Source organism: Mya arenaria, chromosome 17 (assembly GCF_026914265.1).
Source record: "Mya arenaria isolate MELC-2E11 chromosome 17, ASM2691426v1".
Lineage (NCBI taxonomy): Eukaryota > Metazoa > Mollusca > Bivalvia > Myida > Myidae > Mya > Mya arenaria.
This window is the reverse complement of record NC_069138.1, coordinates 27,019,730-27,032,182: the sequence shown is the minus strand read 5'-3', so window position 1 is coordinate 27,032,182 and position 12,453 is coordinate 27,019,730. Positions and strand designations below refer to the sequence as shown.

Below are 12,453 nucleotides of genomic sequence, written 5' to 3'. Positions count from 1 at the left end.
AAAAGAACATTTTTTGCTTCTTTTTCATTCAATTTTAATAAAATATTGATACTTGAACACAAGCACTCTTTGTTTCTGTATTCACATCCGGATCTTGGTCAACGGGGGGCAGATAACTGTGGTCTTGAGCCTATTTAAGCAACATTTTTTCAGAAACAGACTTCAAAACTCCTATAGTTCAGCTTCAGGCTATATGCAACACATACTGAAAGTTTGGCAATGATATATCAAACACTAAATGAATGAGACAAGTATTAGCACCTGTGGTATTTTCATAAAAAGCAGAAACAGCCATTTCCCTCAAATGTTAAGCCGCAAACCTTTGAAGAGCCATTATTTCCTTATGCATTGGAATAATTTGACCAAGTAAAGTTTTCCTTGTAGCTTTTAATGGTGTCTATAGAACAGCACCACAAAACTGGCCTGCCTACTCTTTTAAGATTTTTTCTAAGCAAAATAAGGTTTTTCCACTTCATCGGCTTAGTGTTTTATATAAAAAATGACATAGAGCCCAACTGAAATGCCTCAACTTGTCAAAATTTTGCTTTTCTGGTCCACTTATATACAAAGATAACAGAACTGTTCAGTTTAACACAAGAAATTTAGTGATAATGTGTTAATAGACAGTCTAAACAACACTATATGCCAAATTGTTGGCTTCCGGGACAAATGGCGCAACAAAGGAAATGGCAAAAAACACACCAAAACTTAAAGATTCATGACAACTGCTAGTGTTTTCATGTATGAGGTGGCTACATGATGTAGAAAATGCAGAGATAGCATTATTATGCCCATTTTTAAAAAAAATTACTTTAAGAATCTGTTTTGAAGGCTAGATTTGGCATTAAATTCAGAGTACAGCACTTCACTATTGTCTATAAGATGCTTATTTACACCTGATTTGCTATAAATCTCACTCATTGGAATCATTTACACACAAACAAGCACTACAGAGTTGACTAACATCTTCATTCTTCTGAAATATTGGATTCAGAGCTGCATCTCCTGGATTCAGATTGCAGGACTACCGCCAGGGGAAAAGGCCGCAGCTAACTGGAGCTTATTGGCACATCATGATCTGCAAGCAAGACACAAAAGCAATGTTTTACACAAATAAAACTATCTGCCACTACTGTTAAAGTTTGAAAAAGGCCTGTAAACACTCATTTGAGGCATACACAACCTTTAATATAGTCATAAATGTGATAAATATGCAGAAAAGTTCATGAATTCAAAGATTTTCAGGACAAATTTAATAGAATATATAGTCTTTTGGACATTTTGCAATCAGTTTTTAACAACTCAAAGGTAAACCTCATCTTATTGAGTACCCAGATGCATTTTGCAAGCATTCAAACCAGACATGCTTAGAATTTCTTCTTACTTGGAGATGGTATTCCTTTCTTGAAAATCCTTGCCGAGAGCCGGTATGGAAAACCACAGAGACCACAGTTTTACCAGCACTGGTTCTTGTCCTTGAAAATTCCTCTGTGGCTACAGCAACCAGGCTGGCTATTAAAATAAGCAATAAATTAGGGTTTTTAAAACATTTATACTGTATTAAGGTTGTGTTTTTTAATGCATTAAGGGAAAAGGCTCTATTCTTTATGAAAGCTGCTCACTTTTTATTTATTTTGCCTTGAGAAATGTCAAGTTTTTCAATGAATAAATTGAATAAATGAATGAATTAATGAATATATATGAATGATTGATAGAATGAATTAATGAATTAATGAAAGGTGGCATTATTTCTTTAAAATTGGGATCTCATTGTGTTGCTGTGATTGTTAAAGTATATGTTTTCTTGTCCATAAGCTGAAAATCATATGCACACTAAATAAAACATCATTCTGCATCCTATGTGCAGTAAGTTTTGTTTAATTGCTTATAGAATTTGCAATTATTGTAATGTTTGCTTAAAAGAGCAAACAAAATGTGTGAATAGATGCACAATACAGACCAAAGACTGATACAAGTCAGCAGTTTCATTAGAAAATAATATTATTATCAAAGCCACATCAGAAATGATTGACAACATGAAAGAAATTCATTTAGGAATGGAACAAACAGTCTCAATGGGCTTTTATGACCAAACTGTCTCACTTTGTACTTCAGTTTGGATACCATTTTTTAATATATTATCTTGAAGTACTTACAAATTACAGCATGTTGGCAAACACCAAGTACAGCTTGGCCTCTGGTGGGCAGCTTGGTGGGGGGGGGGGGGTCTTCAACAGACAGTTCCTCCTGGGTCTGCTTCCTATGTTAAAAAAATCCCTCCATTTATACTTTGGAATTGAAAGTGAGGCTTTCATTCATTAGTTACCATCATTTGGAACTATTTCCAAACATTAAATTGAAAGTGAAAGTAGTTTTTTTTAAAAAATGTCAAAAATATATAAGAAAATTATATATTATTAATTTATATTATGTAATATAAGATTTTCACATTTCATACTCAAACACCAATATTCTATGGCTAAGCACTGTCAACTGGCCAAATTTCAACCAGATAGCTGTATAAATTAAGAATTTATAACAATTTAAAATAGGCCACCCCTCCAAAAGCTTCCTCTATATCAGGCGTGAGACCACAGTTATTTTTACTATATGTTTCATATAGACACTAACCTGGCTTTTGACTTTATACACACACCAATTGAAAAACAAGGACATGGCATCTCTAGAACAATTCAAGACACAAAATATAATCACAAGAAAACACCATGTTGACCATTGACCCGACTGTCAAAATTGACTTCAAATACATAACCCTTCCGCCAGGGAGTCAATCGGCTACAAACAACTAATTTTCAGACTTGCACAAGCTATGATTTTTCCAATATTTACATTGAAAACTATCAATTTCTGCAATAGAGTGTCAAATTCAGTCAAGTTCTCTGCAAAAAGAACATTTTTTGCTTCTTTTTCATTCAATTTTAATAAAATATTGATACTTGAACACAAGCACTCTTTGTTTCTGTATTCACATCCGGATCAACGGGGGGCAGATAACTGTGGTCTTGAGCCTATTTCACCAACAGTGAAAGATAAACGATATTAAAACGCCTATGTTGAACGGTTTGTGTCTCGTTTTGAGTTTCTGGTCAGCTTTGTGCATTGTTTCATGTAAAACAAGATCATAACAACGATTAATGGGCTTGTCCCTGTAGGTTTGTTTTCATAAATATTAAACACGGCTAGGACACAACGGTGTGTGCAGAAACAATGAGTTGGTTTAAACTTTATTTATTTTGCATCGATTTTGAAGAATTGCTAAGTCACTCTCGTTGGCACGATGTTCATCCAAACGGACATACTCCCTGGACGGGAATTGAACCTCGGAAAGCCTTGGTTAAAAGCGGTTTTGCTTATTAACCACTGCGCTTGCCGGACTTAATGCACGTATTCCGTTGTATTTTTTTTTGGTTGTTTTAACCCATCGAGGTGGGATTCTCATTGTTTGTGTGCATACATATATTCAGCGAAATAAAAGTGCGATGTTTAAAAGTTTATACCTACGAACAATGTGGAGCAAGTTGTTAAAAAAGTTACCATTCGAGGTCAAACTATTGTATTTTGGTTATAAATACAAACATATGGTTGGATTAATTAAATACTGGATTAACTAGGGGAAAAACGCATTAAATGGCATACACGAGTTACAACAACTGCTTCGGTAATTAACCAATTAGTATAGATGAGTTTTCGAACATTTAGAGATGGTGAAAGAAACAAGTGCATGCTGCTTGTAAATGTCTGGAAAACCTGTCAAGAGATAGCTCGAGCTGTCGGCGAAGATAAGGGAGGACAGCCAAATTCAATAAAAAATAACCGATGTTATGGTAGCCACGACAAGCCCATTAAGCGGTAAAGCTGCACACTCACAGAAAGAAAGTTTCGACAACTTTCTTTTTATTTTATTTTTGTCTTGGAACGAGCCATTTTTGCGACAATCCATGGAAACCAGTTATATAAGACTGCTGACAAAAATTAGATCGTAGATATTTATATTTAAGTTCAACAAATGATGTTTTATGCATTTTTCTAAAACCTTTAGTAACGGTTTAAGACATAAAACATTAATTTTCGAACGGAAATATGAAAATCTACGATCTGATTTTTTGTCAGCAATCCTATATCATTGTTTTGCAGATATTTACGCAAAAATATGCTCTTTTCAAGACAAAAATAAAAAAAAGTTGTAAACATTGTATATCTTTGAGAGTGCAGCTTTAAAGCGACACTCGTTAATAAAATCAGTACATACGTATGTATAACAAACATACATTTTTAGTGATAAACCTTTAACTACTTGCTAAATAATGCATTCATGGAAAATATTAATTACTGATAACAAGATTATGATCGTTTATTTAATAGCTGGGGCCGTGATTACGAACGGTCTCAAGTATGAGTCTGGACTCAAACTCACTTATTACAGACTCTATTTTTTTAACGGTGTTTACAAAGAGACTCAGACTCAGACTCTGACTCAAATCATTGAGACTGAGTCTGAAAACGTGAGTCTACTACGTAGCTGTCTCACGTGAAGTAAATATCAACTGTCATGGCGGACAGACAACTTGACAGATATTACCGGTATCGTAGATTTAGGTTGCCTCGTCGACCGCGTGTATTTACCGACAGAAACAACCCTTTAGAGATTTTAGATGTAGAGAGTGTCCGGAAAAGATATAGATTTTTTCCGGACTCAATCATGATATTAGTTGGAATCGTGGAGCCAACGATCGGTACAGCGACGATGAGGAGCAACCCGCTCCCCCCTCTCCTGACGGTATTGTGCTGCCTTCAGTTTTTTGCAACCGGAGCGCATCACATCGTAATTGCACAGGCTCATGGCGTGTCCAGGTCGGCTGTCGGCAAGGCAATTCATGCCGTATCTGTTATCCTTGCAGGACTGTTAAACAGATACGTTAAATTTCCAACGGGGTTGGAAATTGAAAGTGTAAAACGAAAGTTTTACAGTGTCGCCGGTAAGTTTGGCTTTTTCTTGTTTTGATGTACTTCTTTGCTGATTTCACAGCCAAATATTTTGAGGTGACTCAGACGGAAATGTCATTTTATTGATTTGGATTTCTTTCTGTTTATTTTTTGAAGTTATGATGAGCAATATCGTATTTGTGGATTTATTAAAAGAATCAATCACAACAAAGACACTAAATTTATGATGACAAAGCATGTGGACTTAAACATTTATTTTTGTGGACATTCTATGTTGTAACGTTTGTGGATTTTTTTTAATGCACCAGTCAATTGTAACCACGGCCCCCGAGGTCCGGGGATAGCCGGGGAAATGGACCGTGTTTTTACCTATCATGTGGCACCGCAGTGTCGGGTGAATGCAGTGGTTTTGTCTTCGCTTCAAATATAGCGGTGAATGGGCCTTACCTAGTGTCCCTTGGATGCAGGGGCATTTGGCGGGGATTTACCATCTGTTCATTCCCGTAGGGCGGAGATTTTAGCCTGGTTGGCGGGACCGAAAGTCAACGTCCCAGCTATTCCCCAGACCAGGGGAGGGGGGCCGTGGTTACAATTGACTGGAACATAACTTGGGAGTGTGTTTTTAAAGATTGTGCCTGGTGGATAAATGTACCATTATGAGATGTTTATGCTACTGTACAGATTAATATTACTTAGTTTTTGATTTGAAACAATGTAATAAAATTATGTTGTTTTTGGTCCATTACTGATAATTCAACAATTCAACCCAGCTAATTTATAGTACTGAAGGTGCCATAAATGGATTACAGGATTTGTGTGTAAAGTGTGGTAAGTTTTTTACTTTTGAAATAACTATAATATTTCTATTCAGTATTTGATAAAATTTGTATTTTTCCATACAAGGTTTCCCAAATGTAGTTGGAGCAGTTGATGGCACTCATGTCAAGATACAGGCACCACCAGACAACGAGGCAGATTATGTGAATAGAAAGGGCTATCATTCCCTGAATGTACAGGTATGAAAATATTAATTTTATATGTTTTCGATTCATTTTGGAAATCTTTTTCTGAAACCAATACTTGTTCCTATGTTGAAGCTTGTTTTAACATTAAAAACTGTTGGTCAAGAAACAAAACAAATCATATTTGGATTCTTCATCTAGGATCTAATAATGGTGAAAATATGGTCACTAACTTGTACTTGTTATCTTTCAGATGGTATGTGATGCAAATTACAGGATAACTGATGTTATTGCTAAATGGCCGGGATCTGTGCATGACAGTCGAATGTTCTCGGAGGGGATCTTGTGCCAGAAGTTGGAGACTGGTAAGTGCATTTGACTTAGATGAAGCTGCAGGTTTATGATGTGATAACATGAATACTTCCATACGTATACAGTAACCCTGTTTGCTAATAACATTTGCTGATTCTGCGATTGGTTCACAAATTTATGATACTGTGTGTGTGTTTACTGATATTACCAACTTCAGTCCTGAACTGTATGAAATATTGAATGAAATTTTCTTAATTTTTTTTTTATGTACGAACCAAAGTGAAAACATCAAAATATGAATATAAAATAAGTCGTTTTTTAAAAGTATTACAGATAAGTGATATGAATGTTTCTCTTCGCAGGACAAATTGATGGACTGCTGCTTGGGGACAGTGGGTACCCATGTCGAAAATACCTCATGACACCCTATGCGAATCCTAGAAATCTGTCGGAGGAAAGGTATTGATAAAAAATCAAGTATATTCATTGATAATTGTTTTCTATCACATCAGTGAATATCAGATGATATTTTACCTGTATAATTATGATCTCATACATCTGTCTCTTTTTTGTTCACATAATGTTTATTTAGCAATGCATTTTAATAAAAAATAAATGACATCAGTGGTCCATTTCAAGTTTTTTGGTCAGTCGGACCTGCCCAGAAGTATCATATGGAATTTTGACGTCCTATAATATGGACAGCTGACGTCCTGCATTATGAACTGCTTACGTCATAAAACTGGTGAATGTTGCTGGCAAATTTCACGACATTTATCATTGATCACAATCCAGGGAAATGATATTAAAAGTAAATCTTGTGCAGCCTTTAAGTATTTCTGATATTTTCAGATTCAACACAGCTTTGTGCCGCACCAGAGTGCTCATAGAACAAACATTTGGAATGCTGAAGAGGCGCTTCGCAGTACTGAAATACGGAATAAGAACGACACCAGACAGAGCGGCTGTTTATGTTGCCTCATGTGCAATGTTGCACAACTTTGGTTTTGAGCATGGAGATGTGTATGGACGCCAAACATACGAGGATGATGACATGCCACAAGTGGACAACCAAGGTGTTGATGTTAATGGGCGGACCCAAAGGGATTATATTACCCAAAGGCACTTTGCTGTTTGAACAATCACCCTGTCAATCATTTGTCATTGTTGTACGTGTATATTTTCATATTTCAGTTAAACAGTTACTAACTATTTAAGAAATAAGCAGAAAACATCTAATTTTTATAAACTTAAATATAAGATTCTGCGATCTAATTTTTGTCAGCATTTTTACATAACTTGTTTCCATGGATTTTCAAAAATTGGCTCGTTCCAAGATAAAAAATAATAGTTTTCAAAACGTTCAATCTGTGAGAGTGCAGCTTTAATATCTTTGATAATACCAATTATTGAATGTAATATGCAAGGCTACTTAACAGGGATATGCATTGAAGACAACAGGTTCCTTTAAGACATTAACTGGCTATATTTATCTATAGATGAATTGAAAAAAAACAAAAACTTTTATACTTTATGTAGCTGTAAGTCCATGTTTAACATGTTTAACAATAGGAGAAACTACATAAAACATGTGCTATACATTTAATGGCAAAAGTGTAAGTTGTGGATATCACTTTGAACATCTATCAACGATTGTATTTCTTATTCATTAACACATAAATAAATGTCAGTTTAACAAACAATTCATTATAACTATGTAACTTTACCAAATGGAAGACTGATAATAACACAACATTAACAATCAGATATTACAGTAAAGTGAGGTTCCATAATGAAATGAAATGAAAAACAATATTATACAATTATGTTATCTGAATTGTTACAGATTGTTTTTGATTTGTTATGCTCTTTTGCAATAGTTTATAAGCAATAAGGGATATTTTCAACTTCATTTAAACAGTAACATTCAGTTTCATGGTGTGTATTGAGTAAAGAATGTATACTGTTTATGTCATATCACAGTTCTGTTATTGATTTGTAAAAGATATTGACCAGCATTATTTCTCATCTTTGTTTTTGTAATGGTTTGCTTAACACAATATGGATTTTAGCAAAATTTGCTCTGCTCACTTTTACTGTAACAGTTATTTTGCACATTTTGTTCATCATAATGCATGAGTGTAATTCTTTCTGAAACTGTTGCATGAGTCCACTCGGTCAAATTTACACAATTTTTCATCAGTTGTTTTTGAGTTGTATTGAACAAAGTAAAACTTCATGAAATTATTGTAAGATATGATATATCAACAGTAATACCCCATATAATACCAATGACTAAAATAACCTAGACATTCAAGTTGAAACAATAAATGTATTACAATTTAATCAATAACTGTAGACTTATTCCTATTACACAAATAAGATTTTTTGATTGTAAATACTTTCCATCAAAATGATTTTAGATACTCAGTATCTTTCATTAAATAAATTATTTTAGACATCTATTCATCCTTTTTGGAATATTAAAACAATATCATGGAGTGTGGTCAATATTATCTAGGAGTAAGAGTGGATCTTTAAAGCTGCACTGTCACAGTTTGAACAAGTTTTTTTATTTTTTATCTTGGAACAAGCCAATTTTTGTGAAAATCCAAGGGAACCAGTTATGTGAGATTCATGACAAAGATTAGTTCCCATATTTTTATAATCAAGTGCAAAAATTGATATTTTATGCATTTAAGCCATGAAATATTAATTTTCGAACAGAAATATTGAAATCTATGATATAATTAAAGACAAAACATGAAAAAGTTGTAAAAATGGTAAATGTGTGAGAGTGCAGCTTTAACAATTTATACTGCATTCAAAAAGAGATCTTATGAAAAATTGTAACTTTCATTTCCTAATCCTGGAAAAGTAATGTTGAAATCCATGTTAGCATTTCGCATGGCATTCTCCAGAACAGATTTTTTCAATTGGAAAAGTTCACGTTGTTGAGCTATTTTTAAATCTAAAAGTTCAATCTCCTTTCTTGCTCTGCAAACTTCAAGGTCATGAAGCTCTTCGGTGAGCTCAATCCTATCCATGCACTTCCTACGACCTATGAAGAAATTGTATATTTTTGTTTTTAAGTTTATACATTTATAATGTACACAACAAAAATGCAAATATTCCTTAGCATGGATTATAATGAAAGCAAATTTACTCTAAAAACATGCATATATTGCTGTTGATGATTTGAAAATGAAATAAGGCATTAAGACCACCAATGTTGAAAAAAAATATATCTTTTAAATGCAAAAGGCAGTTAACAACTGAAATTAATATGTTTTCTTTTTTAACCAAATTTCATCTGCATCCATATCATTTCGTGTAAGTGTTTAATATTTATGATTTGACTGATATACATATATATCCTATGTTCCTGATTTTGTGTTAAATATGAATATACCGTTGAAAATGTACTCATAGAAACATATCAAAACAATGAGTTATACAAATGGTTTACGTTTCTTTGTATTTGTCTGCATCACTCTGGGTTCATCTGGGTGTTCATGGGACACACTTGGATGTTCAATGGCATGAACTGACATTGTTTCTTGATGCGTGCTGATGTGCTTACTCTCTGTCACTGAAATGTTCATGCAAAGTTACAGTGATGTATAAGAAAATGTGTAAAACTTACTCTCATATTAGATTATGAAAAGTAATTGGACAGAACATAGAGTACCGAGCAGTACCACTTGTGAAGACATTGACAATTTTGACCACTTTCTTTCTTTAGAAAACATTCTAACCCCCTTTAGGATGCTATACTACATCTCAACTGGAGGCAATGGTAACATACTATAAAACTACTGTGTACAAAAACTAAACATCACTTCAATTGATATCATTCTACATGTAGAAATTGAAGATGAGAGAAGAAGGTAACTAACAAGAGCTGTCATAAGACTCGACAAACCCAAAACACAATATCAGGAAAGGTCTCTATAAACTCTTCCTATATACCAAGTTTGGTCACAATATGTAGACCCTTTCTTAGGTTATTCAATACCAACCCTTTTTCTATTAATAATATTAAGTCAATCGAAGGAAGGATATTAGACTTATAAGGGAAAATCCCTAAATCCCAAAATTTACCTTAAAACTTTAACCAGACGCCGACGCTGGGACGAGTAGTATAGCCCTCCTTATTCTTTAACATTGATTATAAGAATGGTGCCCTAAAAAAAAATCATGACTATCATTTATCAAGACAAACTGAACTTTAATATAAAAGGCCTCATAAAAGTATATTATAAGACTCTTACTTGGGGCTTGTTGCACAACCAAATCTGCAACACTGGCAGCATCTTCCACAGGCTCTATCACTGAAAATAAGATTTGTTTCCCTATTAATGGTTCTTATAGCTACAAAACCTCATGCAATACAGTGTAAACTAGATTGTGCCATGTTAAATGTTTTTTTACAATGTTTCCATTATATCATTTTACTTCCATTATGGGAATTATTATGTTAAAAGGTAACATCTATGTTGAAGCAGTTGCACATTACCATTATTTTAACAGGATAAAAAATGGCTGAAACATATAATTCAATTAACTGATACATTCAGCAATTCTTCAAAGGGGTACCTCCAGATTCTATCCCGCCTGGGATCCCTATGAGTTGGGGCTTGTCCTTCAGAAATTCAAGGACAATTTCCTCTGCCAGTGTTATCTTGCCAACTGGACCGCCACCAGTGGCCATGTTTTCGTTATACTTTTTCTTGGCTAAAAGAATAATGGATTCTTTATACTGATGTTTAAATACATAAATAATTGAATCTAAAGCTTTACTGAATTTCCACCATGATATAATTCAAAGATTTTACTCTAAGACTTTGCACATATGAAGTGTTTTGATTAGATAATAATGTATTATTAATTATGAAAATCTGTATAATATACCAGTGATAAGTATCAAAACATTTATTACATTATACCTCTACTTTTCACATTCTGGAACAATTTCTTAACCTCTGCAGGTGTCCGCTTTACATTGCTTGATCTGCAATTGAAATGGCCACCCTTCAGATTAATCAATTTTTTTTATAATGAACAGGAAATATTTTACAAGTAATTAAAATAATATAAATAAATTAATTCCACTTCCAACATAGATTCTATATAAATACAAGCAGTCAGAATTTCTGCAAGAAAATACTTTCACAGAAGAGAAACATATTCAAATGAGACAAATGAGGTCTTTCAAACCACCTTAAAGCAGCAGGTACATGTAATGCTGTATGCTGTTAAAATCCTATTGCTCATAAAAGAAGTTCTTTAATGCAGACTTTGTATTGATATTTATACACTCATTGCGTTAAATTTAAGATGAAAATAGCCACTGAAAGCTTAATCATTTAAGGTAACGTTTAACCAGCTTATCTAACTTACGCATTCAAGTCATCGGCCACCTTATTCCAGGCGGCCGACTTTTCTTTGAATGTGATTCCGTCGGCAAATCCTCCGTATAACACGTCGTACTGTTCAATCACTAGCCGCACGGCACACAGTCGCTCTTTTTCATCCCAGGTCGTCCTTTGTTTTTCTAGCGACATTTTACATCAAACACAGCCGACAGTCACTCAGGAGCTTGCATTGTACAGGTATCTGATTTTGACTACATTGGTAATATGCGTCTAGAAATTCTGAGCAAAGTTCAAGAACGATAACGCTTGAAAAAGTAAACAATGGCCGCTTACGTTCATGCAAGTATAAATATTGCGGAATCGGACTCAGGCTCAACGTTGAGACTGAGTCAGAGACTGTTTGAAATCATGTAATATTCGACAAGCTCAGCTGAGTCTGGACTTGGACTCAGGTGCTGAGACCGAGTCCAACTTTCAGACTCAGTCTTGAGACTGTTCGTAATCACAAAAATATTAAATAATTGGTGAGTGCTAAAAGATTTATTGTCATCTACTTTTGTCTCATAAGGTAATAATACCGTGTTTTCTACCTTTCTTTCAAATTAATCTCGGTATCCTTGATAAGAACCATTGTTTTCGACATTTATATATGTTTTTGGTATATTAAAACAATTGTATTATTTGTGGGAAATCCTTCTTTAAAGTAAGAGTGCATCTTTAACACAGCGGTCGATACACTAGGGAGTATTCGTCCAACTAAGCCAACGCTCAGTTATTTATAGTTATTAGTATATACTGTATTTATTCAGTATTAACTCGATTGAGTACCTTGGAAA

At 34.1% G+C, this 12,453-nt stretch overlaps 2 protein-coding genes and 1 long non-coding RNA gene across 3 annotated transcripts; 1 reads left to right on the top strand and 2 right to left on the bottom strand.

Moving 5' to 3' along the window:
* Positions 1 to 806: 806 nt before the first annotated feature.
* Positions 807 to 2,225, bottom strand: LOC128223069 (uncharacterized). The gene is made up of 3 exons (XR_008259282.1): positions 2,157 to 2,225; positions 1,385 to 1,512; positions 807 to 1,078 (listed from the first exon to the last, which is right to left on the bottom strand). It is a non-coding gene; the product is annotated as an uncharacterized LOC128223069 (long non-coding RNA).
* Positions 2,226 to 4,585: 2,360 nt separating this feature from the next.
* LOC128222848 (putative nuclease HARBI1) lies at positions 4,586 to 8,272 on the top strand. Its single transcript, XM_052931995.1, has 5 exons — positions 4,586 to 4,997; positions 5,869 to 5,981; positions 6,181 to 6,292; positions 6,602 to 6,698; positions 7,092 to 8,272. Exons 1-5 carry the CDS (start codon positions 4,721 to 4,723, stop codon positions 7,375 to 7,377), a joined length of 885 nt encoding a protein of 294 aa, XP_052787955.1. The 5' UTR covers positions 4,586 to 4,720; the 3' UTR covers positions 7,378 to 8,272.
* Positions 7,758 to 11,826, bottom strand: LOC128222849 (uncharacterized). Its single transcript, XM_052931997.1, has 6 exons — positions 11,643 to 11,826; positions 11,189 to 11,253; positions 10,839 to 10,976; positions 10,514 to 10,573; positions 9,709 to 9,831; positions 7,758 to 9,300 (listed from the first exon to the last, which is right to left on the bottom strand). Exons 1-6 carry the CDS (start codon positions 11,804 to 11,806, stop codon positions 9,077 to 9,079), a joined length of 774 nt encoding a protein of 257 aa, XP_052787957.1. The 5' UTR covers positions 11,807 to 11,826; the 3' UTR covers positions 7,758 to 9,076.
* Between the last annotated feature and the right edge of the window lie 627 nt (positions 11,827 to 12,453).

What these genes read in the sequence shown, in the direction of transcription:
- LOC128222848 (XM_052931995.1), top strand. Translation starts at nt 4,721, where the DNA reads ATGATATTAGTTGGAATCGTGGAGCCAACGATCGGTACAGCGACGATG. An exon ending in ATCATTCCCTGAATGTACAG is followed by an intron (nt 5,982 to 6,180) that starts GTATGAAAATAT and finishes GTTATCTTTCAG; the next exon opens with ATGGTATGTGATGCAAATTA. An exon ending in GTGCCAGAAGTTGGAGACTG is followed by an intron (nt 6,293 to 6,601) that starts GTAAGTGCATTT and finishes TTCTCTTCGCAG; the next exon opens with GACAAATTGATGGACTGCTG.
- LOC128222849 (XM_052931997.1), bottom strand. Translation starts at nt 11,806, where the DNA reads ATGTCGCTAGAAAAACAAAGGACGACCTGGGATGAAAAAGAGCGACTG. An exon ending in AGGCGGGATAGAATCTGGAG is followed by an intron (nt 10,574 to 10,838) that starts GTACCCCTTTGA and finishes TCTTATTTTCAG; the next exon opens with TGATAGAGCCTGTGGAAGAT. An exon ending in GCAGACAAATACAAAGAAAC is followed by an intron (nt 9,301 to 9,708) that starts GTAAACCATTTG and finishes ATTTCTTCATAG; the next exon opens with GTCGTAGGAAGTGCATGGAT.